This window comes from Python bivittatus, unplaced genomic scaffold, assembly GCF_059951505.1.
Source record: "Python bivittatus isolate LINGU-HERP-01145 unplaced genomic scaffold, Pbiv_v1 ctg000220_np1212, whole genome shotgun sequence".
Classification (NCBI taxonomy): domain Eukaryota; kingdom Metazoa; phylum Chordata; class Lepidosauria; order Squamata; family Pythonidae; genus Python; species Python bivittatus.
In genome coordinates, this window is record NW_028277048.1 from 16,013,228 (window position 1) to 16,039,128 (window position 25,901).

Here is a 25,901-nt window from a genome sequence, read left to right on the forward strand (position 1 = left end):
GAGCTCGATAAGCCATAGTTGTCTTTCTTTTTACAGGCCACCATGCTGTCTTTGGAATCAGAGTTGCAACGCCTGCAGGAATTCAGTGCCCACCAGCGCAAACGCATTGCTGAGGTCCTCAATGGCCTTATGAAGGATCTGAGTGAATTCAGCGTCATTGTGGGCAATGGTGAGATCAAACTGGTAAGGAAGGATGTGTAAACAGTTCTGCTTCTAAGAATCATGTGTTGAACTATGTTCCCCACATAATATGTTTTCTTTAAAATCTTTAATTTCTAGCCAGTAGAGATTAGTGGTGCCATTGAGGAGGAATTTACTGTTGCCCGGCTCTACATCAGCAAAATCAAATCAGAAGTGAAGTCAGTTGTGAAGCGCTGCCGTCAGCTGGAGGGTCTTCAAGTCGAATGCCACCGCAAGATGGAGGTGACAGGAAGGGAATTGTCTTCCTGCCAGCTTCTCATTTCTCAGGTCAGATTCACGGAAGTGGGGATGAAAAGACACTAGCTATGGCTTTTAAAACTGATAAAGTCTTGTCGATCCAGTTTATTGCTGGATCATTATTTCAGTAGTGGGGTTGAGGCTCCCCAAAATGTGCATTTAGAGTAGCTTCATTGTTCATGGGGAAGATACCTTTGCTACCCGTGCATGAGTGTTCCTTATAGCAGACCTGTAGAAGCCAAATGGCTGGCATGTGTCTTTAAATATTTATACATACATATTTGGGAGACCAAGTTCCATCAGAGTGACCAGAAGCACATACTCAGCTCTTTACAAACAGGCATTTTAATGGAATGATCTTTTGGACATTGTATCTGCAACAGTGGATCTGCATAAACTGCGGAGCTGATGTCATTGGGCTCTAACCCCAGAGTGGGACTTTTGTTTTTAAAAAAATCACGGGGGAGAAGGCTTAACTCTTCTCCTATTTCCATTTTTTCAAATACCAGTTGATGTATTACCCATCTTTCTCTAATGCCACTATTCCAATCCATTTTTCCACCCTTCTCACAATTGCTTCTAAGTGCACATGAAAACAACGAGAAATCTAATTATAGATCACTTTGATATACAAATCTCTGTTGTAATATTTTATATTTTGGGATGTATCTCTGGGGCCAGAGGTCATGCTGTTGCAGGTCATGATTCTATGTACCAATTTTTAAAACAGGATCAGAGAAATAGCAGATTGAGGATTATTTAAGTTCTTTGCCCATTTTTCATTTCCCCATTCTGGCTCACACAAACACTCCTTTTATTTTTACTAAGGAGTTCTGAATGCTGGCAACTGTACACAAATCTACAGCTCCATGAAGAGCTTTATGAGTGTGTATGTGAAATGGGGAGAGCACAACACACCTACCTCCACAAGCACAAATTGATTTTTTTTCTCCAAAAGCAGTATTTCCTGTTTCAAAAAAGTCATAAATGATCCATCTAATTAATATTCAAGGCTGTAATCCTGTGCATTATTTCTTAGCAGCAGTCCTATTGATTGCAGCTTCTGGATATACTTGCATAGAATTGTACTGTAAACTATGATCGGTGTATCGCTGAAATGCAATCTGGAAGGGACTTCTTGATTGCTTGGTGCCCTGTTTATTTTGGAACTCTGAAGATGCATTTGAGGAGAGATTAGTTTCCAAGTTTGCATGAGCAGGAACTTGAGTTCTTTCTCGTCAAAGATGAGATTGGAAACTCTGGGATCTGTACTAAGTTTGTGGAAGGGATCTTTAATTTGCTCACGATTCCTAATCTTCTCAGCATGAAGCAAAGATCCGTTCGCTTACTGAGTACATGCAGAGTGTGGAGCTGAAGAAACGGAACCTGGAAGAATCCTATGATGCTCTGAGTGAAGAGTTGGCTAAACTGCAGGCCCAAGGTAATGCAAGTGGAATGGGCTTATGGCATAGTTTATAATTGATATAGAAGCATGTGAATAATTCGGGAAATCGGTGGGTGGGAGTGGTTGCAGAATATATATTTTTTAATGCAGAACATTTGAATCCTTGAGTACAATGTTATTTGCTTACAGGCATCCTTGACCGTGTTTGAATCTTCACAGTAGCTCCTTCCTGTTACTATTTATCACTCGTATGTAGCTTGTTCATTTTGTACAGTAAAGCCTTTCCTATATGTACAATGGTATGAAGCAGGTTACTGTTTCCATTTTATAGATGAAGGATGGTTTTTACAGAAGTCTTTTAAAAAGAAATTTTTGTGCTACTCCATGCTCCATTCTGCTCTAGGGTTTGAGGGATTAAACTGAGAAAAAGGCTTGCTCAAGAACCATGGTAAATTAAATGAGCAATCGATGTTTTAGCTTAGTCTCCTGGATCAAGAGAACTAATTACTGATTACTAAGCTAACACTGGTCATCAACCTCACTGCTCTAACTCTGTCCCAATCCTCTCATTAAGGATTCTTCTTCTCTCCCACAGAGACTGTGGATGAAGTGGCCAAGGAGCAGGACCTGATACAAGATACAGATGAAGTCAAAGTTAGTACAAGAGATAAGGCATGTCTTTCTTCATCAAGGGTGTTATTCCTCTTACACAAGCCCATTGGCCCTTGGCAGCATTCATCAAAAAGAGGGGTAGAGATGGAGGAAACAAAGAAAGATGGGGAGGCAGAGGGCCACACAGGCATATTCCAGGCTCTAAAAGGAGAACAGAGAAAACAGGACAAGCATATGATAGGCTGTTGGAGAGTATAGATTTGCTGAAAAATACTAAATATATTTCCGAAGAGTGTCCAAGGTGTGCTGCCTTATCAGGGGCCCTAGGACTGCTTTCTACATTTCTGAATTGCTTTGTTCCTTTCCTGCAGAAGGCCTTGGATGTGCAGCTAGAGAGTCACCGTGAAGCCCACCACAAACAGTTGGCACGCCTACGTGATGAGATCAACCAGAAGCAGAAAGTCATTGATGAGCTCAAAGAGTGAGTCATTTTTAGGATGGGGCAAGCTGTTCTGATGGGAAGGGGAGAGATTCTCATTATAGGATAGGTTGTGTTGGAGATGCGAAGCTGGGTTTTTTTGGCAGGGCCTGACTTAATCAGTGTCAAGATACTGATGGCAGAGTATCAGCAGAAAACTGGACAAGGTTTGGAAAGCAGGAGTAATATGAACAGACAATAAAATAAGAAACAACCACTTATGAATATATTTAGAATGGAAATTAGGAGCAAAGGTAGAAGTAGGGGTAACCTCACACCCTCCAGATGTGTTAGGACTGCAACTCCCAGAATTCTTAACCAGCATGCTTACTAACAATTTTGGGATTTGTAGCCTTTCTTAATAGGTCTGGAGGAGCCAGACTGGAGAAATCTCATGTTAATTAATTCTAGAGATAATGGCAATGTAGTATAGCTTAAAGTTGTTGCATTATATCCATACATCTTGTGTGACATAAATTCAACTGACTGGTGTCCTTTAAGTGGCATATAACCAATAGGATTTCTAGACTGGTGGTCCCTGAGACACCATGAACTAAAACCAATTTAATGTCAGTAATTCCTTCCTGAGAACTGGAGTTCACTCAATAGAACTTGTCCTAATAAAAATTACTTAGGATGATCGCTGCAGTTAAAAATCCATTTATACCAGTGCTAAACCTCCATTTATACCAGTTTCTAAACCTGGAATTATATTCAAGACTAGAAGCTGGTTGTGATCAAAAGACTTAAGACATGGTTGTTTCAAACATCATCTTGTATATATTGTCCTGAAAGGCAGCCCCTTAAGGGCTAGAGGCTTTGACTCTTTAGTCTCCCTGTCTTCAGCCTTTAGCATTGGCTTCTTTATCCTAAGTGGAAAGGCTGGTGAATAACTGTGATAATCTGCTTACCATCCCAACATGAACAGCACATTTCTCCCTATATTCTTTCCTGTCCAGCTTAAACCAGAAGTTAGAACTTGAACTGGAGAAACTTCGTGCTGACTATGAGAAACTCAAGAGTGAGGAGCAAGAGAAATCACAAAAGCTTCAGGAGCTGACGTGAGAACTCTTCCTTTCCCCAGACATTTTCAGCTGCCTTTCCTAATCCCTCTTGTGGAGGGATCACAAGAGAAATGGAAATCAGTGTTTAAGAACATGTCCCACCATCTAGAACAAAATGTGTTGGTCCTGCTGAATTCTGGGATTTGATGCCACAAGGCATCAGTTGGGAAAAGCTGATATACATTAATTCTGTGTAGTGGGGGGAAGAAATTGTAGTTCAATTGACTGAGGACACATTTAGCAATTCAAGCATCTTTGGTTTAAAAAAGAACATATACCAGACTCATCCAAAAAGATGATCCTAAATTTAAGATGACCCTTCACAAGGAAATGTCATGACTGGGTAGTATTTCATATTCCCAAACCTTTGCATGCTTCCTATTTCCTTCCCTTCCCAATAAGAACCTGTTCAAGCCTGCTGTGACTCACCTCCACTGCCTCCATGATGACCCATATTAGGGTTATTCTTTTCCTGCATAGAAGACCCCTGAACAGTTTACAGCTTGAGCTAAGCAGGTGGTGCTCAGTCCCCAGTTCTAAGAGATGATTTATATTCATCTGCAATTGAATGATCTGGAAGGGATGGGTGAACCATTCCTCCACAGTTACTTGCTTTTCCTCTGCCACCAAATCTGCCTACTCTCACATACATGCAGTTGAATTCTACTTCTCAGTATGCAACTTTCCCTCCTTCAACAAAAAAACTGCTTCCTAAGTCCTTACAAAACAGGCATGTATAATCTAAGCAGGGTTTCTCAATACCTTGGTGACTTGAAGATGTATGGACTTCAACTCCCAAAATCCTGGGAGCTGAAGTCCACACATCTTCAAGTTGCCAAGGTTGAGAAACCCTGATCTAAGGCCTCAAGGCTATATGCAATCCTCCAAAGTCTGGAATGTAGCCCATAGAGCCCCTCCAAAAGTTGCCACTGATTGTGACAATTTTTCAAAGGGCAGAAGACAAGATGATTAGGAACCTGGGGAGTGATCGTATCAATTGTATTAAGTCAAGTTTGTTTTTTGTCCTGGTTCCATCCTCTTCTGTTTTGGAACATGTAGGCATGCCACTCAAAAGTGCAATGAGGCTCTTAGCCTGGTAAAAGTTGCCCATCTCTGTTGTAAAAGGCATTAAGCCCAGAACCAAAAAGTTAATTTGGTAGCCATTATTTATTTATTTAATCAATTTGTATAGCTGCTCTTCTCAACAAGTGACTGGGTGGCAAACAATATCAAAATAAAAATAAAGACAAGTACAACTACAAAATTAAGATACATAGCAGCCAAGGAAGTATCAAAGTCCACAGTCACTAACACAGTCAGGAGATGGGCCCCTTCACACACTTGGGGCCCCAGATCCGGGCACACAGCCAGGTCTTTAGGAGTCGGCAGGGTTGGGGACATCCTGATCTTCAGAGGGAGAATGTTCCATGGGGCGGACGCTATGGCAGAAAAGGCTCACCTTCTGGGCCCCACCAACTGGCATTCCTTTGCCAATGGGATCTGAAGCATGCCCACCCTGCATATCTGTGACTGCCTTTCATCTTGACCATATGTTGGATTCTAAAGCTTGAGGTAATGGACAGCATCTGCTTGTGCTACCAGTTATGCTTCACTGAGGGCAACTAAACTCCTATTTGATGTGAAATGAGAACACTTTTCCCATGGTATCTTTGCCCCACATGCTCTTTCTGCTTCACAGATTTCTCTACGAGCGCCACGAGCAGTCCAAGCAAGACCTCAAGGGGCTGGAGGAAACCGTTGTAAGCATCCCAAAGGCAGTGTTCCCCCGTCCTAGTGAATAGACTCAACCTTTGTGGATAGCAGCATCTGGTACAAGGAGGGCTCTGTCATGTGATGGCCATTTTTTTTAGCCCTCTCAGCTGTTGTAAAGAAATCTGAGAGGTGGTCACTTTTTCCCCCCTCTTCTGGGCTTTTTTATTCCACTCTCCTTTCTGGAGGAGTATTTTTTAAAAGAAAAATCTGAAGTGGCGTGATTGTGGTTAGCACTACTGCAGTAAGATTTGGAGGGACAGCTTACTTGCTGTCAATCTGTTTCTGCCCCCTTTTGCCCTCCCCTTTCTGTGACTATGCTGGAGGGGAGTTAAAACTACTAAGGCACACAGACAGGTTCCCAGAAAGGTCCCATTTTCACAGGGTCTCTCTAGAATTACTAGAGTGGGTCTTTGTAAAACAACTAATTACCTGCTAAACATTAGCTGAGTTTATCTGCAGAGAAGAGTCGTTTATCTCTTTGGGGCTAAATCTGACAGAGTTGGTTAAGCAAGTCACTAATGTAGCTTAAAGAGTTTGCATAATATGCTCCCCCTCTGTGACCCAGTTAAATGTGTTTTGTGAATAGAACCAAAGGAAGTGAACGGGAGGCTAACATCTTATCTCAGCTTGCCTTTCTCTGTGTGTGCCTTTCTAGGCCCGTGAACTCCAGACCCTCCACAACCTTCGCAAGCTGTTCGTTCAAGACGTCACGACTCGAGTTAAGAAAGTAGGTAGCCCTTGAAACTCACCGAAAACTACCATGTTTATCATGCTTGTGAATGTTTGAAACACTTTACCTTTGAAAGGAATCCTTATAAAACCCCCTTAAGGTAGACTTGCAGTTCTGTCCCCAAATTAGAGGTTGGAGGGATGGGCTAAGGCTGTGAGATACTGCCTAAAGCCACCAACTGAAGTCATTACAAGGGTGGGATTTGATGTGGGTATAAATCTATGTCACTATGCCATGTCTCTCAGCTATTACTCTACACTAGCTACTGTGCTCCAAAATCCTCTGTTCCACTGATAGCTGTCAAATTAGATGGTCTTGGTGTGATAGGTTTGGAGCCTCAACTCATCCTTAGGGAGCCCTTCATGCAGGTCAGCTGTCTTCTTTCCACTGTAAAGGAAATGCACTTTCTTTTAAGTTCCCTGCATAGCAGTTTTGAATCTTTGCTCAAATCAGGCTAGAAAATGGTTCTGTTGAACATTTCTCAGTGAATTCACAGTCGTTCTCAATTCTGGAGCCCATTCTTGCCATTCCTTGTCTTGTATGATCCACATTCTACACTTGGAATTACAGTTCTTTTGGTGGGGGGGGGGGGGGGACTATATCAAGGAAATCTCATTCAAAGCTGCCTGTTTTAGTGTGGAGCAGTCCAAGTAGGAGTTTTATTGGGGCTTTGTGCTGCTGGTGCCATTGCTGTACTATCTCACAGGATCTTCCTCTTTTCCCATCTCCTTCACTGCTGCAGAGATACAAATTTTCTTGATGCTTCTTTCCAGAGTGCAGAGCTGGAACCCGAGGACAGTGGGGGGGCTCATTCCCAGAAACAGAAGATTTCCTTTCTTGAGAACAACCTGGAACAGCTTACAAAAGTTCACAAACAGGTGAGTGGATGAACGAGAGCCAGAGAACCACAAAGAGGGTAGGGACAGATGGAGAGAATGAGGGCAGCCAGTGAATTCAGTGCTATTTTTGTTCATTATAGAGTACTTAGTCAATTGGATGGGAAGCTTTTTCCCCCATCTCCATTTTGCATTGTCTCCATGTATTGTAGCAGCACTGAATGTTTGTTCATAAGGCCACCTGGATACTCTCTCAAATTTTTTCACTCATCTAGGACTCATCAGGCACAAATCCGTGCATGGACACGTCCTTAGCTTGCTTTGGTGATTCACATAATCCAGGTTTAATATATTGCCCAGGCCTATTCTGTGGCTCTTCCTTTCTATAACAAAGCTCTGCACGTACCTCTTCCCATTTATTATGTTTATTTAAATCAGGGATGGGGAATTGGTGAGCCTACCAGATATTGCTGAACAATAACTCCTGGGATTGCTTAGCTTTGATCAGGCTGCAAGGTCTGCTGGGAAATATGGTTCAGCAAATTTAGAAGGCAACAGGTTACCCGCTCCTGTCTTAGAGCTTTTCCTCTACTTTCCCATCAAAATAGAACCACTTTTTCTAACACCACATTAGGGCCCACATTGACCCCAAAACTCATCACAAAGTCTTCGTTTGTACTGAGCTGTCTCCTGTTTTCTGCTAACCTGTAATATTTTGCCCTTCTTACTGTGTCAGTACCCTTGATTATTTGGCAAGCCCCCCCCCCCGTTCCAGATAGAGGATGTTTTGGGGGTTTAAGAGAGAAGAGTTGCATGCTGATTTCTTTTATCACCCCTATGCAGGAGGGTGTATTTCTGAGTGTGTAGTAATTCACAGGGATTATAGTATGTGGTTCCATGGGTTTTATGGAATCAATAATGCATGCTTTATGCTTGGACAAATGATGCTTATGTGCAGAAAGAGGAAATGTAACAATAACATTGTACAAATAAATAGAAATAAATGTGCCAAAATAAAGTCTTTTGAGAAAAGGATATGTAGGGAATTCAGTAAGGGCTCCCACAAATTACAGGGACATGGTATGCTGTTTGATTATTGCTGTGTCTTCATGTAAGCATTAAAAGGAAATATTATTAGACATATAAATAGGGCGGCAGAGAAAAAGAGTTAGGGAGAAAAACCTAATGCAACATCTAACTTGTTGGAATGCATGTATGTGGCTGGGTAGGTACACTGGCTCTTTTCTTATGGCTTCTTACATTTTATTTTAGTGATAGTGCCCTCTGGAAGTTTTAATTAGTGCCCTCTGGAAGTTTTAAGCTGTAACCCAACTATTTCCTTGCTTGCTGGCTTACTTACTTGGCTTAAATTAGCGCTCCAATTGCTAATGTCTCTGGAGATGTATATACCACCATCTGTAAGTTAGTTAGAAGCTCAAACATGGCGTAGAGGAGTATGGAAATAGCCTTGAAGAAGATCTGCAGCAGTCATTATGAAAACATCAGCTTAGTCTGGAAAGATGGGGCGTGGGGGTGAGGAAGAAGCTCAAGATTGCCCTGCCTTGATTCTCTTTGATATGAGAGAGAGGGGAAAATTTTGTCAGGGTTTCAAGATTCTATCATTATACCCTGTAACAATAAAGTAGAGTTCCATTAGTTCTTATGGAGTCTGTTTCCTGACCTGGTCTACCTTGAAAGGTTGACACATTAAACAATCCTTTGTATCACCCCAAATCTATGGAGGGAAAGGTAGACTAATACAGGCCTAATTACTTGGACTTCAACTCTCATTAGTCTCTGCTAGCATGGTTAATCACAAAGGATTAAGTCATGCATACATTAAATTGTGCATACAAAGGGAGAAGGAGTGAATACAGAGTTGATGCTTGAAACATGCCATTGAAAGAGGGGAAATAGACATTTTACAGATTGAGGACGGGACTGTCTTAAGTACCAAGACAGCGTGGAGCTGTTACAGGGAGTTCTGAACCAAATTCCTTCAGATTATTTAATCCACTTTTCTGGGTTTGTGTGACACATTGAACTCTAAATAAGCCACCCAGGCCAGTTTCATACAACATGGTAGACTAAAATGTGATTGGTTAATTTATGGTTCAGAATCAGTGCATTGTGTGAATCTAGCCAAAAACTCTAAGATCTATGGGTCACCCCACTACTTCCCTTCCAAAGTGATAGGTGCTGTCCCCTACAATGATCTGCTTGGGTGGCTGATGCTTCTTGCTCACCTCTTACATACCTACCATGTGATCAGTGACAACAAGCTGGACATGTCATTGATAGGACTCAAACCAGATGCAGCAAATCATTGTCTTGTCTTGTCTACTTATTTATTCATTCATGTGTTACCTGTAGGAGAAATAGAGTTATTCTAAAAGGATTCCTATGAATTTTGAAAATAAATAAATAAATACCAGGTGAAAACATTTCACAGCACAGGGTTTGTAAACCCCTAGAACAGAGCAACTGTATCTCTTTAGGTGGTGAGCTTTGCTTTCAGAGACCCTGAGGAATCCAAAGCCCTGTTGCTAGGGTGGAAGGAAGGAAAGAGCAATGTTCTCTCCTATTGGAAACAATAGGAGGGACTTTTTTAATGGCAGCTGTAAGAGTGCAGTAAAGGCATAGTTAGGGAGCAGGAGGCCAAAGCCCTGAGCCTCCTCCCTTACATGTCAAAATTCTAAAACGTTGGCTGATGTTTCTGCGGAGACCAAGTGGAAGGCTCTCAGATCAACTCTCTCTCTCTCTCTCTCTTTCCAAAGAATTCTCCAACCCCAGAGGAGAGCGCTTTTATCATCCTTATGATCGTCTTGTAAAGTCCATAGGAGTGCAGTCTTAAATTAAAAGGCAGAAACAGTATATGTGATTGAGATTGTGATGTTCTACCCCTTGAACTGGGAGTAAACCCAACTTGAAGGAGAATGTAGGATTGTTCAGAAAGAGGAAAAAATTCAGGAAGTAGAAAGCACATACAGCACATATTGGAGTGGGACAGTAAAATCCATGGTCTCAGTGCAGGAAAGGGTTGAGAAACCCAAACGATCACACTGAGATTTTTGAGCAGAGGGCAACAACAAGGCAGGTGTTTGAAGATGTTTCTGTGGGTCTTTCTACAGTTCCTGGATTCAGCAGGTGCATGTTACATCCAAGAAGCCTGGCCTCAGAACCTTCCACACTTGTAGGGCTTAGTTCTCCATTCTTTCACACTGTGGCACTGACATACTGCAGGAGTCAATGAATCTTCTTCAGGATTTGAAGAGGTTGAAGGAATAGGATCCAGTTCAGGTTCTGCAGCAGAGCTCAGGTCTCCAGAGAGGTTCTGTAGCCCCTCAATAACTGCTTCCTCTTTGTCTGCTTCAGACTTGGAGCTCTCCTCATCATCTGCATCCTTGTTTACTGAGATACCAGGGGACTGAATTTGGATTTTGTGCATGCAAAGTAAAAGGTGTATCCACAAATGATGTGTTCTCTCCAACAGCAGATTAAATAATGGCTCTTCCTTGCTTAGCTTTGTTCATGATAAATTCCCACTTTGGCCCAGTGGGGATTGTGCCTTCTGGTACATGATACAGAAAACACTCCTCACCATCTGGCCTAGCAGGAATTACCCAACTCTCTTACCCTGACTTTTGAACTCTGCTTCCAGTCACACTGGTAGTTCAGTACACCTCTCCTTTCTGTTTTCTCTTTCCTTCCCAACAATACTTGCTACGAAGCTCTGGCAGATTTAACTGAAAACAGATTTGTTCCCATGTGCAATTTGGTGAGATTTTGCAGCTGGCCTTGGAAGGTTTCAAATAATGAATGGAATGAAAATAGCAGGAAGTAGAAAGCAGTAAAATGAGACGGGTGCACATTTGAGGCTAAGGCCTTTCATTCTGTCACAAAATTGTATACTAACTGAAGTGAGGAAATCCGGCAAGGTGGCAAAGTAGCAAGGGACTATGTTGGTTTGACGTTTGCTATATCCATTCCCTGCATTGCTTCTCGTACCCATTACTTCCCATATAATTTCCATTACCCTTGTTCTGATCTCATTCCTCCTCTAATTCCCTCCGCTTACTTTAACTGAGTAGGGTGGTGGAAAGATGTTCTGTTCCACATCTCAGGCACAAAGACAGAACTTTCCTTATTTTCAGATCAGGGAAGGAAGGTACTACTCTGATACCACCAGCCAGAAGCAATAGTTGTTGCTGGGGTATAACTTGTCTCTCTCTGGGTTTCCAGAGCAGGGCTTAATGGGGGACTCTGCTGGTGTGCTCAGTTGTGTCTGTGTCCCCCTTTTCCCATTGCTGCTGCACCCTAGCTGGATCGCTGGGTCTCCAAGGTACCGTACAGCCTCTCCCACATCTTCCTCTGCCTGTTGGGCTGGGCAGGAAATGTTTGCACTTGGTGACCAAATTGGGAGTACAGATATTTTTTCAGGGGGGTGGGGAAAAGGTCAGGTGCCTCTTTCTTTCTCACCATTCCACTGCCATGGCAACTCCATCCAGGTTGACCTTTTTGCATTAGGTCGTAATTTGCTGCCATGGCAACCACTGCCATTGTGGCCTTCACATCTATACAAAGGCCTCATTCTCAGCAGCTTCATGTATGTGGCTTCTACTAGCAATTCTTCTGCCATAGCAATCCTGACCAAATTGTCCTACGCAGCAGCTGTCGCAAGGAGAAAAAAAAATTAAACCAAGCTTAGCTGTTCCATGCTAAATTCTCAACAGCAATGCTCTTTCTTCCGCTACAGCATTAAGGAGATATAAAATAACCATGGAAATAGTTAGATTTGAACTCCAGATAATCTCCCAGTTTGAGGCCATATCGCCTCCTTACTAACAACTAAAATTCAACTTGTGTTGGCTGTGCTAGCTTGGGCTGATGGGAATTGTAGTCCAGCACATCTGGCAGGCACCTGATTACAGAAGAGTCCCCTATAGTTATCTGAAAAAGCATGATTCATAAATTCTCACTATGTGCCTCACCCCCATCCTGGTTTGAGGTTGATCTCTGGATATGGGAGCTAAATGTTATTATCTCAAACATTTTCTCTCCCTCCCTTGGAGGCTGGGCTGCCCAGTGGTTTTCCTGCTAATTACTATTGTGCTGTTGGCTGCTCCTTGAGTTCATCTCAGGCCATTAAGCTGTCACCCCATGCTGCTCACTCACTTGGTGCTTAATTCAAGCTTGCATGTGGTGAGAGTTAAATGGATCATTGTGAGTTCTCGGCCTTCACCTCCCGACCTTGCACTTCATATAATGCCCCCACCCCCGGCATGATGCATGGCTTGGGTCTGCGGCACTTGGGCAAACATTGGGGCCTGCTTAATGGGAACAAGGGATGGGTGTCACCTGCAAAGGGCAGGGGCTTATCACCAGCATCTGTGCCAACTGTTGGCTGCCTTTAATAGATGTGCAACAGGGAGAACCTCGGTTGGCGTGGTGTTGGGTTGTTTTTCTCCATGTCATTATAACCTGCAGCAGTGGCAGATTATGTTAAAAATGTCCTTTTGTGCAATTACTGAAATGCCTCAAAGCTCTGCTACTTTTCACTCTGGCAATCCTCAAGGCCAGCTCCACAGGATTTTTCCACCAAGGTGTTCAGAAGTAGGGCAAGAGTAAGCATAAAGGTTTTTTCCCCACATATTGAGGTGCTGGCCCTGAATATGCCCCTGATATGTTGCCCTGGAGCCTATTCAGACATTCATACAAAATCCATGATACAAGGGGATAAGAACAGGCATAGTTGTTCCCCTGTGGGGAAAAAAAACCAGTCATGCCTCTAAGGTGTGAGATTTCCAGGTAGATCAGGATGGGCAGAATTAGCACATCGATTTTTCTGGGAAGGGCAGAATGTGAGAAAGCAGGGCAGAACCACCTTGGGAGTAGAGGCAAGAGCAAATGCTTCAGGTCTTGGGGAATGGAGTTGTACCTACTTTGTCCTCTTCACCTCCGTTACTGTTCTCTCCCTTTCTTGTCAACTTGGGGCCCAGCTGGTTCGTGACAATGCAGATCTGCGTTGTGAGCTTCCTAAACTGGAGAAACGTCTTCGGGCTACGGCTGAGAGAGTTAAGGCCCTGGAGGGTGCACTGAAGGAGGCCAAGGAAGGGGCAATGAAAGACAAGCGCCGCTACCAGCAGGAGGTGGACCGCATCAAGGAAGCGGTGCGCTACAAAAACAGCATGAAGCGCAACCACTCTGCACAGATTGGTAAGCAAGCAAATTCTGTGGATTGGGGGTCAGATCACAGCGAGCACAGAGACAGTTCTCAGTGGTAGCAGGTATGTTATTGATAATATGTGTTCTAGGAAGGAGCAAACATCTTTTCTACTTGGCTGAATGCGTGTGTTCCAGTAAACCATAATGCGATATTTGATAGGGCTGTGCAGCGCTTTGGATTCACTTTGGAAGAGGTACTTTGGAAGACGGGAGCGTGGATGCAGGCAGCATCAATCCGAAAGTTGTTAAAGCAGCTTGTCATTTTCCAGGGGAGTTTCTGCTGTAGGCACATGACCCTGAAAATTTTAGCAAGTTGAAGGTCTAAACCCAGTTTTTAAAATGAATAAAAGTCGCCTTCTATTAAGGCCTTGTTTATATCTGCCCTAGTATATTAAGTATGTAATAAAAGAACTGTATACAATCTGATAAATGCGCTGATAAATATTTCAGAATACAGAAGACCCAGTGATTTATGTGGATATAAAATTAATAGTTTAAGGTAATGGTTAGGTTTCCATGGCATGCTAAACCATAATGTGGCTTGTTGGATTTGGGATTACAGTAACGTTTTGTGTGTTATACTGTGAGACAGCCCTTGTTTTCTGTCCCTTCTTTTGCTATGTGCTTCACTGGGTGGCAGCACTGGCTAATCTAGAAACACAAGTGGGGCCAAAACTGCTTTGTCCTTGAATGGGAGACCACAAGAAAATCCCAGGGTTATAAACTAGACTGAGATGTTGAAAACCAATCAGAGAAGAAGGCAGTGGCACACCATTTTCACATTATTGCCAAGAAAACTACATGGATATATTAATGAAATCACCAGGAATAATGCTCAATTCAGAGACAACTTTACTTACTTTAACCAGGAAGGCATTTGGTTGCCTGGGCTCTTGCTCTCAGTGGTGTGATTTCTTCTATTGCTGATACTTTTGCTATATCTTATTTGGAGGTCTAAGTGTTATTTAAGCTTGCATTCTGGCTCCCACAAAAAGCTTTGATCAAGTTTGGGATGAACTGCCTAAAACTCCAAGGCCTCATGCAGTGCTAACTCCCTTTTCTGCTGATGTCAGAACTTCTCTGACCAAAAAACATTTCCACCATTCTGAAGCAGAAAATGCATACCAGGTATAGAATTAGGGTTAGCATAGTTTTTTTTAAAAATCAACTCTTTCAAAACAAAGGAAAAAAATAAACTCCAGAAAACCTCAGCTCTGCTGATGTATATGATGCAATCTTGGCCATTTTGTGGCCTTGTTCAACTCCCTGCTTTGTTCCCTCCAAAATGTTAAGTGAGGCCACTGGCCACCAAAAGATTGCCTACTTCTGAGATAAGCAGAAGCATCACACAGAATGAATGAATGAATGAATGAATGAATGAATGAATGAATGAATGAATGAATGAATGAAGTGCTGTATCTACAGTGACCATACGCCCTTTATTATAACAGACAGTCCTTTATTTCAGAAAGCTTTCCTTTAGATTTATTTCGTTTAATTATTTATTTTCTTGGTTTTGCTCTTGAACTTTCCTTTGTAAAGCAGTTATAAACATAAACGTTTTTTAAATCCTTATGAACCTCTTTCAGATTTGTCCCTTTTTCAGGTTTGTCCTTTATTTTTTTCCAAGAAAAGATGGTCACTGTAGCTATATATGGTATTTGTTTCCTTTTGCAGCTAAACCGGTGCGACCAGGGCACTATCCAGCTTCATCCCCAACCAATCCTTATGGTGTCCGTAATTCTGATTGCATCAGCTACACCAATAGCCTCTTCCAGAATTATCAGAACGCCTTTCTGCAGAATTCTGGCAGCACTGTGCCTGACAGCTAGTGAGTATATTCTACTTCTACTTCCATTACATTGTGCAAACTATGGTTGGCTTAAGCCAGTGTTGTGCAAACTTGGCCACTTTAAGATAAAGTGGCCAAGTTTGGACAACACTGGCTTAAACAAAGCCTACTTCCTAGCTCAACCTATCAGTTTTTCAGGAGGAGACCTGAAGGACATTTTGCTTCATAAATCAAACTTTGTGTGCCATCATCTCACTCAGCTTATACAAAATCTGATCTAAAACGTGTCCTTTCTTAGTCATTGGCCGGTTGCAAAGAGTAGACCAAACAGCAACATTTCTTTCGATCTGGACTCTGGAATTATAAAATAATTTGAATGTGCAAGAGCCACTATATATTATCACGTGGGGAAGAAGTCACGCCAAGAAGAATTCGTTTGTATTTGCTCGTGTGCTGGCTGGTCTAACCTACTTTTTAAAGATTATCTAGGATACATCAGATCTGAGCTGGAGATATAAATTACTCACAAGATCATTGCAATCTTCATAAATGCACAGGAAAAAGTAACTGGCATTAATATCAAAACTTTTTTTTAAAGATTGCTATGATTGGCTGGCACTCAAAGATACAAGATTTAGATTGGAGAATAAGGTAGAAATTCATCCACATTGAGGATTTAATGAGATGCTTGTTTCCCAGATTTGCCCTCTTCAGATTATATACCCTCCACAGGAATATAGTAGTGCTATATCGCATGAATACAAGATCTCAATAGCCATCCATTTCCTACACATTCTTACTTGTAATGGCTTTTTAAAAATAATTTTGCCGCACAAATCTTTTCTCCCCAGCTTTTAATGTCACGTTTGGCTTCAGGGTTCTCTGTTCTACTACAGTATAGTGATCCATAGAAGTCCCCCCTCTGCTGTAAGCTCCAGCACGGAGCCAAATAAATCAGAACTGAGATAGCTAGGCACATATGGTCCTTTTAGCATAGACAGCAACCTATTGATATCCATTCACTGCTCATGTATCCCCTTTTTCTCTTTCTACTCGTGCAGCTTTACAAATGCAACTTCCAGCAATGGAAGTAGCTCCTCCAGTGCCCCTCTGACCTCCTATCAGAAGCTCAATATGGATAATGGTAGGATATAGGGGAGAAAAATAAACATACTGTAAGGAGAAGGGAGGGTGCCTCTTACTTTTGTATTTGCCTAGACTGGGTCTGCCAGCAGCTCAAGATCATTGTGGCCCCATCTAAAGCAACCACTAATGGTGGGGAGGGGGTGTCTTTATAATGAAAGTCTGTTCCCATGTCCTACTGTTTCTTGGTTTAGAGAGAGGGATGCAGTGCATGGTTCTGTCTCACAAAACAGACAAACAAAGGGGTCAGGAAAGATGGAAACCAAAGAAACAAAATAAATTGAGAGATGGTTAGCTTGGTAGAGAACTCTTCAGAATTAAGTCTCCCTTGTGATTATCCTGTGCATGAGGTGCTGGTAGTTATAACTAAGTTTCAGCAAGGGAATATTCACTTTGCCTGGCAGAACTTGAAACAAACAAACAAACAAATAACACTGTTTACCCCTTCAGCATTTGCCCTTCTCTGAACTGTAATGCTGCTTTTTTTCTTTCCTTGTTCTTCACCTGGACGGGTGCACAGGAAATGCCACAGACATCAATGATAACAGGTGAGAAGCTGTATGGAGGGAGATTGTCTAGCCACTGAACCAAACCATTTTATTTCTTCAGAGTGGTTAGTTCCAGGGATAAGTCATCAACTTTTTGTATACAAAGGGGGAAAGCATTTAGCAGGGAGGGAAGGTTTGAGTGCTATGTGTTCCCTTTTCCTCTCCTGTAGAAGTGACCTGCCCTGTGGTGTTGAAGCTGATGAGCAAGCCAAGCTCTTTCCCCTTCATCAGGAGACTGCAGCCAGCTAATAGCTAGTACCACCAGCTGTCCAGAGCACCTAAACACACCATCAGGTACAGTCCCTCATGTGCTCTCCATTTCACCAAGTTTTTTGTTGCATCTTTAATACTTCCTTTTCCCAAGAATCCATCAGACCTGCCCTTCAGCTTCCTCCAGCTGGGTAAATGTTTTTCTCATAAGACTTGCCAGATATCTTTTAATCAAAACAGAATAAACTCTGTCCTGTACAAGGGGCTACATAGGGGGATCCTGTTTTTTTCTTGTCTTGCTCCTTCACTACAGAAATCCTGTTTGTGAGTTTCCAGGAGTAAGTATTCTGGCTGGCTGTTGCCAAATCTCTGAAGGATTTGGCGATTCAACCACACTCATTTTATCTCTGTAAGAACTGCTGATGAATAGGAGAGCTAAATGCAGAACGCTGAGTATACTGCTTCGTCCTTAGTATCTAGCTGGAGAGGAGCTTGTATCGTAAGATCATGTCTATTGACTCTTCCCCTCTTCCTTCTTTTCCTCATCTTGTAGTTTCTAAATGGGATGGAAGCCTCAACTCTGCATGCTGCAGCCCGGCTTTCCTTGACTTCTGCTACAATTGGGCCCTGTCCTTGTGTCCTGCTCTCTCCGTGTCCTGTATATTAATCAGCTGCTGCTTCACTCTCACTGTTTCTCTGTCTTACTTACTTAACTAGACAATAATGTATTCCCTTATCTCTTTGAATCCCTGCTCCTTACTCCAGGAGGACTTGTGCCTCTCCTTTCCTGCCTCAGTTGCCTTAAGGGATGGGCTGCCAGGGAAGAACCTAGATGTAGAAGCACCCCTAATGTGCAAACGATTCTTGCCGAAAAGAAAGGGGATAAGGCATTTCCCACATATGATAATGACCCTTGGCTAGCAACAAATAGAATACCCGCAAAACCTTTAGGTCTTACTGTAAGAATAGAAGCCTCCAAGTACGTAGGCTAAAACTGTTACCTTATGCATTAGCTGACTTGCAGATAAGACCCAGAGCTTTAACACCCAGTTCTTATCCTTTGGGGTAATCCTCAAAGGATATAAAATATTGGCAGCTAGGTTCACCTTTAGGAGTTTCCCATGACGCTTGAGCCTCAGCCTTTATGGACTTAAATTTCCCATTTTCCTTAGGTCGCTGTGGCACTTCAGGAATGGCTTGGAAAGTCTTCTACAGAAAGAAGATCCTGCTAGTCATTTCCTTCAGTTGGAAATTCAGCAATGTTAGGAATGCTGCCTATCCTGAGCAGTTATTGCTTCCTCAATGGGAACAGAAGGTTCCGATGGGTGAGGACCTTATCAGTGGGGACTATGACTTCTCTAGGAGCCAGCAACATGGCCTAAGGAGTAGGTGACCCCATTTCATTCTGTAAAGGGGGAACTAGATAGTAGTTTTGCTTTTGCAGGGACAGGGTTACAGTTTGCAGAGCAGACTGATTGGATTTGGTAGGTAATACTCTAGCAAGTCCTAACCGACCATAACCGCTGCATATTTGGGGCACAGGCTGGGGCCTAATGATTCTGTAAAGTGAAACAAAAATTAGGCTGCTATCAACATATTTTCAGTTGTTCCCTTTTATTATCTCGATAGCTGGCTCAGGGGCCTTTTGTTTGTGCTCCCATGTGTATCTTTTAAGGGAACAGTGAGTCCACTGCACATCTTCAACTTAATGTCACCACTTCTGAGTCACATTGAGCAAACAGGGTTGGGGGACAGGGAAGGTGGCTCTTACAAAGGATTGCAGGCCTCTTTGCTGTCAAACTCTTAACAGCAATAACCCTGTTTAACTGTCTTCTTGATGGTTGTTGACATCCTGTCATTTTATCCCTGTCTGCTCAAATCACATCAAATGTTGCATGTCAAGCTATTCAAAAGTTTATTTAAAAAAATAAATGAAGAGGTTAAAAAATAACAGGTTTGTGTGCTCTGTTACTGTGTGCCTCTATAATAAGGACTCCCTTAAGTCAAACTCAAATCCTGGTGTGACTATATGGACATATTCATACAATTTCTTGGCAACTATATGGAAGGGCTTTGTAACATGTGAGATTTTTTTCCAGTTTTCCAGTCTAGTCTACAGTCATGGAATTCTCTGGTGATCTCCCATCCAAGTCTAACCTGGTCTGAACCTGCTTAGCTTTCAAGTCATCAGCTACCTGCTAAGGCTGGAAAAACTTGAAAAAAAGTATCTGTAATAGATCCTTGTGAAACACTAAAAGTAACAGTTTATATAATAAAGTAGCCACAGTGAGTATCAGAAAAACAGAATGGGTGATAGGGGAAAAGGCCAGCCAGGGAAATTACAGAAATATTATGATTTAATAATCAGAATTCTTTATTATCCATAATAATGCTTCCAAACTGGGCATTTTTGGTCACCACCCTACAAACAGGATATAAATGGAAAAGGTACAAAGAGGGGCAATCAAAATTATTAAGGGATGATTACAATATTTGGCACTTTTTATATCAGAACAAAAAAATTTATTGCATTTATATCCTGCCTTTTCTCTAAAACCTCATAGTAGCTTACATGTGGCTCTCTTCTAATTTTATATCCATAAAAATAATGCTGTGAAATAGGTTGATCTATGACAGAGTGACTGGCCCAAAATCACTCAGTGAACTCTGTGGTCAAATGAAGACTTAAATCTCTGGTGTCTTAGTGCAAGTCTAACTCCTTAATCATAAAGCTACTTTGCTTTCCATCAGTGTATAAGAAGACATATATCAAAAAATGGATAGGACAACATTTTTCTCTCTCATAGTATTAGAATAATATAATAATATTATGTAATAGTAATAATACCCAGGGACATTCAATTAAGTTGAATGGTGAGATATTTGAGGCAGATAAAAGGAAATACTTCTTTATAAGTCAGGCAGCTTTAAAAGGAGTCTCATGGGGGATAAGGTTGTTCAAAGGTTGTTAATCACAATGATCATATAGCCTCTATTTTTGGAAGTAATATACAGTAATATCTCGGTTCATGAATACTTCTGTTCACAAACAATTCGGTTCACGAACAGCAGCGTTTGCAAAAGTTTGCTTCCATTCACGAACTCCGCATCAGGTGACGAACACGACCCGCGGCCATCTTCCCTGCTCTGACACATGGTCGTGGCTTCCTCTAGGTGAGATCTCCTGTACTTTGTTTCATATTTTTGTGGTTAAAAAAAAAAACCATATGGTTCAGAACGGATTAACCTTATTTACATTGAACCTTATGGAAAAATTTGATTTGGTTGGCGACCAATTCAGTTCACGACCATGTTCGTAAGGGTCAGAACGGATTAACCTTATTTACACTGAACTTTATGGGGAAATTTGATTCGGTTCGCGACCAGAATCGTGAACCGAGGTACCACTGTACCAGTTGTTGGTGGACGAGCAGGAGGATGTTACTATGCTCCTCTCCTGCTTGGCTTCTCCTAAGTATCTGGTTGGCCACCGTAGGAACGGAAAGCCGGGTTAGATCATTGGGCAGATCCAGCACAACTTTTCTTATGTTCTGGTAATTGAAGGACAAGATTTTAGATATTTAAAGCTGAGAATAACGGTACTATGATACTGGCATAGGAAACATCTGCATCAACAATCCTATGCCATCCAGAGTTTGAAAAACATTTCTATTGGTTGTAAGTTGTTTGCACATCTAGGTAACAAATAGTTGAAGGAATTTACATTTCCAATATCTTATTACAACAACCTTCAACCCAGTCCCCTCCAGATACGTTGAGACCAACTCCTGGATTTCTACAACCAGCATCCCTGTTGGCTATGCTGGCTATGAAATCTGGAAATTGTATCTGAAGGGTATCATATGGAAAGACTGTCACAGAAGCATTTGGTATTTATAAGTACTATAAGCTATTACAGAAAATCAGAATGATTCCAGAGTTATTGCTCTCCGATTTAAAGTGATCCATGGCTCATGATTCATAGCCACATTTGTCTCAGACAGCAATTTTATCTGGGTCCTTGCTAAACCTACTAGGTAACAATATTTGCCCACAGTTTTATTCCTAAGAAAATAGGTTTCAGATGCATGCAGTAGAGGTAAGGCCACACTTTCACAGTCCTTTTCTCTCCCTTTAGGTGCAATTATATACTTCATAACTAATAAAGTTGTGCTAGAAGGCAGTTCCAGTACCAAATGTAACCTGTGCAACAAAATACACTCCTGTATTTTATAATTATCCTGGACCACTGTTTTATTTCATGATATATACTATCCAACAATCATAGGATTTGCTGATGTGCCTTTTGAGAACAAAAATGTGTACTTGTGTAAAGTCTTACTAACAACTAAAATAAAGAATATCAGCATCAATTGTTTCCTGGATTATAGCTAGGCCATTTCATTCAAGAAAATCTGATCATCAAACAGTGTAAACAGAACAGATTCAGGAAAGAAGCATTTTTTCTTGACTCCAATATAATTGTTTCATAAGAGAGAGATTTATCTTCTAGCTTTTCTGAGAATGAATGGTGGTAACATTCATTGAATTCTCACGTAAGTGTTTTATGAGAACTCAGTCACTGTAATTTGTAAACTATTATTTATGGCAGGAATAAGCAATATAAGGGTCCACTTTATTTAGCCCTGTTCTGATCACAACTGCTGAAAAATAATGCTGTGCTTTCTTGCCATTTTGAAGCAGATTTACATCCTACCTTTCTAGTCAGTTTAAGAATGGAAAGCTGCTAACAATCAATGACATAAAGAGTATAAAAATAAAAATTCAAAGACATAAATTAAAGGCAATTCATATGTTAAACTAAAAGGTGCATCTTGGTAATTTTTAAGGAGAAGAGAGTGGAGTTCAAATGTAGTTCCTGGGGGACTTCTGGGAGCACAGACATCTGCTGGTGTGGGGGGGTAACTGATAAAATGTACATTATGACCCCATCCTATTATGTACTGGTGTCATGACCCTCCATATTGGCACTACAGAGACGATCTTGTGTCATAACATCACGGCAGACACGCCATCGGTTTAGCGTCAACATGTCAGGAACAGATTACTGTGTCTGGGAACAACATTCAAGCTTCTCTCCTGCATGCCAGGTACACAAGCCTCTGAAAACTACAGTGGGGAAAGAGTTCATGAAATATTTAGAAGGATCTATAATTCTGCAGCACTGTGACCTACAATGTGATCAGAGCTTCAACTAATTCCTATTAATAGATAAAAGATATTAGTTAAACAAACAACACAGAAAACAGTGTACTGCCATGTCTTTATTGCACATACTGAGCTAACATTTACTGTCTTTGAAAAAACATGTGAAGTAAGTGATGGTGCCTCTAGCCCCACCTTCCTCTTACAGCTCAACAAGAAAGATGGGAATAACTGCAGTGTCCCTATAAACTGCCAAATGATCCAGAATACAATGACTTATACTTTTGAAAGCCCCCAATAGTTCAAGAGCAGCAAGCAGGGCTGCTGTCTGACCCAGTATTTCTTAAACTTTTTTCTCTCAGGACCCTTCCCTTTTTTAAAAGTTATGGAGGACCCCAAAACTTTTTGTTTGCATGGGTTTTGTCTGTATGGGTCTATATTTACTGTATTAAAAATTAAAATTGACCTATTTGCTGCTGCTGCTGCTGCTGTTCATGATTGTTTGATGGGTTTTTAATATTGTATTATTTTTCAACATAGACTGGCAAGTAATTTTGATTCTGTGGACCCCCAGGGGTCTTAGGACCACACTTTAAGAAACACTGCTCCAACCCATCTAATTTCCAGCACAGATCATCCACCAAAGTGACCAAAACAATTTTTCTGTCTAACTGGGCTAACAGCCCAACTGAAATGGGTCGAGATAATTGAGATGAGGCAGATGGGTCTCAACCACCTTTCCCAGATAGGTTTTTGAGTCTGGCCTATCACTGCATTACGTTTTAACAGATGCTACTGCTGGAACATTCTCTAATAGATTTACAGCATCAGAGATGCCTATTCAGTTCTGCCTACTGTGTCTTTTAGATCTGCAGATGAAACAAACTTAGAACAATTCAAACTTTATGTGATGTTAGTGGTTTCCAGTAGTATGTTTGTATATTTACTGAATTATAATTATTTTAATTATTAATTTAGAGTCAGTTTGGTGTAGTGGTTAAGGCATCAGGCTACAGACCATGAATTCTACACAAAACCAGTTGGGTGACCTTGGGCCAGTCTCTCTCTCTCAGCCCTAGGAAGGAGGCAATGGCAAACCACTTCCGAAAAACCTTGCCAAGAAAACTGCAGGGACTAGTTCAGGCAGTCGCCATGAATCAAAAACTGACCCGAGGCAGCGCGTGCGCGCGTGTATACTGTATATACTGTATATTAATAATTAGAATTTACGGCATCGTGGCTCCGACCCTCTCCGAAAGCACTGTCTTAACGAAGGGCTCGATGAACCAACACTCTTGCCTACTGACCACCTCCTCTGTTCGGCTGCATTTTTAAATGCTTCCCCGCAAACCATATTCTTTTCCAACCCTTCGACTAGTTTCATTCATTGTATACCTGCAAGAGCCGTGTTAGCTCCCTCCCCATAGAGGTAAAGTAGAGGAAAAGCGTGCAAGCCTACGCCGGCAGTGTTCACACGTCACAAACCCCCACAAGCTAGGCAGCCACCTTTTGGTAACGCGTTGCGTGAACCCAGCCCTACACTCGCCATCCCAGACATCGCAAGCGAACGCTACTCCATGCCCGGGGAGCGCTTCCAACCGCGGCCGGAAGTTGAGGCTTCGCCGTGTCCTCTGTGACGCAGATTCCCCGCCTCCCTTCGGGTCACGTGTGGCGGGATCAGCTGAGCGTTACTTCCGTTGCCGGCGTCCGGGCTGCCGAGAGACCGGCGCGTGGGCGGGTGAGGCGCCACTCCGAGCGGGAGCCGCGGCGAGGATGGCCGCCTCGGTGGGGCCGGGGGCGCGCACGAAGACGAAGAAGAAGCACTTCGTTCCGCAGCGCGTGAAATTGCTGCGCTCCGCCGACCCTCTTCTGGGCGTCCTGGCTTGGGGGATCAATCATCAGGTGAGTCGCTTCACCTGAATGTTTCTTGAGCGGGGAGAGTAGGGCCGCCCACCCCCTTGCTGGGTCGCCTCCCTCCAGCACCCGTGGCTCGCGAGAAGGCAGACGGGTCCCATGTCCCAAGCCTCTCTCCGGCTCTTCTGCGCCGATCCCCAAATCGGACCTGGGGTTGCTGTGAATTCCTCTTTCGCTTTCCGGTTGCGGGATCTATGCCCGCTCCTTCCTGGAACCACGTTTTTGTCAGCATTCCATCCCATAATTTTTTGATTCCTGGTGTTTCTGAGGGCTATTCGGCAGTGGTTGGTCTCAGAAAGCTCAATAAGGTCAGACGGAGGAGAGACCACCAGGAAATTCCAGGAGTGAAGGTTACACTGAGAGGTCTGAAAACATCCCACAAACTGCTTCAGTAATGGGGTGCCATGAACTCATAATACATTAAGCTTGACTTGAGGGAGATTATAATTTTTGGCATATAATTCCTCCTTTTTCTTTCCTGCGCTCCTGCTCCCCGCACCTGGTGTTAGCTATTGTTAATATGTTGAGTATCTTTGAATAGCTTTCCCTAGCTTGATGCTGTGCTGCTTTATGATAGGACTTGAAATTGTGGGGGTTGTTGTCCCTGTTGGCACCACCTTAAGGAAGGCTGCAGTAGGGTCTTATTCTGTCTTGTGTTCCTTTAACATCCTTAGAGAATTTTCTCTGTTCTTGCTGCAAGGTGTTTTGTATGCATGGTAGGAAAAGTATAATTATTTGTATAATAGGTATAATAAAAATAATTATTTGAAAAAAATTAAGTAATATATTTTGCACAAATATTTTAACTTACCTTTGCTTCAGAGTCTAGCGAGAAAGAATTGTCTACCTGATAGTAAGTTGACTAATACCATAGTGCTTAATCATAGTCTTGACTCACATGGGAGGAGATTGGTCCTCTCTTATTGAAAGGAAGGAGACATTGAGTAGTCCTGAGTATGGGCTTTTATAATTTCTTCATACATGTCTGGGTTCATATCTTTTAATCCCTAGACGTGGATGAACAAAGCACAATTGTGTGTTCATATAAATATGCTGTGTCCAAACAAACAAAAATTAGTGATTAATGTGATGGTCTGGTTCATACAGTACATTTAGATGATGCTACTGAATGCAGAATTGCTCTGCCAGTTTCTCATTATCTGTTCCATCTCCTTGACAGAATCTGACACCAGGGAATCTCCCCATTGCCTCACATTTTAAAAAAAGTTTTAATTATTTTAATTTTTATGGATTTTATGGATATTTTAATAAGTTGTTATAAGCTGCCTAGAGTTTTTGAGCAGGCAGCAAAAATAATGTTAATAAATAACCTTGGAATTTCACAATTATTTATTGCATAAATAACCTTGTATTTTTGAAGTCTCCTTCTGATTGAATTTAGATCCTGGTGACTTCATGGATTCGTCCATGCCATTTTTGTTGCAGATATCAAATAGGCCATTTCGCAAAACATTTATCCGTCACCTGATCGTTTACTGCTTTAACTGCTTTTTAGATAATTCTGTTCTAAAAATTGCCCAATTAATAATGATTTTTCTTTTCAGTC

At 42.0% G+C, this 25,901-nt stretch overlaps 2 protein-coding genes across 2 annotated transcripts in view; both read left to right on the forward strand.

Annotated features, from left to right (window-relative positions):
- Positions 1-19,239, forward strand: part of KIF5A (kinesin family member 5A) — a 56,098-nt gene extending 36,859 nt beyond the window's left edge. The window contains exons 15-29 of the mRNA XM_088137969.1: positions 37-183; positions 280-468; positions 1,762-1,879; positions 2,439-2,497; positions 2,827-2,936; positions 3,893-3,994; positions 5,697-5,757; positions 6,426-6,497; positions 7,274-7,378; positions 13,336-13,552; positions 15,239-15,392; positions 16,415-16,497; positions 17,017-17,044; positions 17,215-17,338; positions 17,808-19,239. Coding sequence (XP_087994095.1) covers positions 37-183; positions 280-468; positions 1,762-1,879; positions 2,439-2,497; positions 2,827-2,936; positions 3,893-3,994; positions 5,697-5,757; positions 6,426-6,497; positions 7,274-7,378; positions 13,336-13,552; positions 15,239-15,392; positions 16,415-16,497; positions 17,017-17,044; positions 17,215-17,293 — 1,524 coding nt within the window. The 3' untranslated portion in view covers positions 17,294-17,338; positions 17,808-19,239. The remainder of the gene's footprint in view (positions 1-36; positions 184-279; positions 469-1,761; positions 1,880-2,438; positions 2,498-2,826; positions 2,937-3,892; positions 3,995-5,696; positions 5,758-6,425; positions 6,498-7,273; positions 7,379-13,335; positions 13,553-15,238; positions 15,393-16,414; positions 16,498-17,016; positions 17,045-17,214; positions 17,339-17,807) is intronic.
- Positions 19,240-24,100: 4,861 nt separating this feature from the next.
- The window catches only part of PIP4K2C (phosphatidylinositol-5-phosphate 4-kinase type 2 gamma), a 33,840-nt gene continuing 32,039 nt past the window's right edge, over positions 24,101-25,901 (forward strand). Inside the window, exon 1 of the mRNA XM_007422054.4 lies at positions 24,101-24,322. Within this exon, the coding sequence (XP_007422116.1) occupies positions 24,194-24,322 (129 nt within the window). The 5' untranslated portion in view covers positions 24,101-24,193. The remainder of the gene's footprint in view (positions 24,323-25,901) is intronic.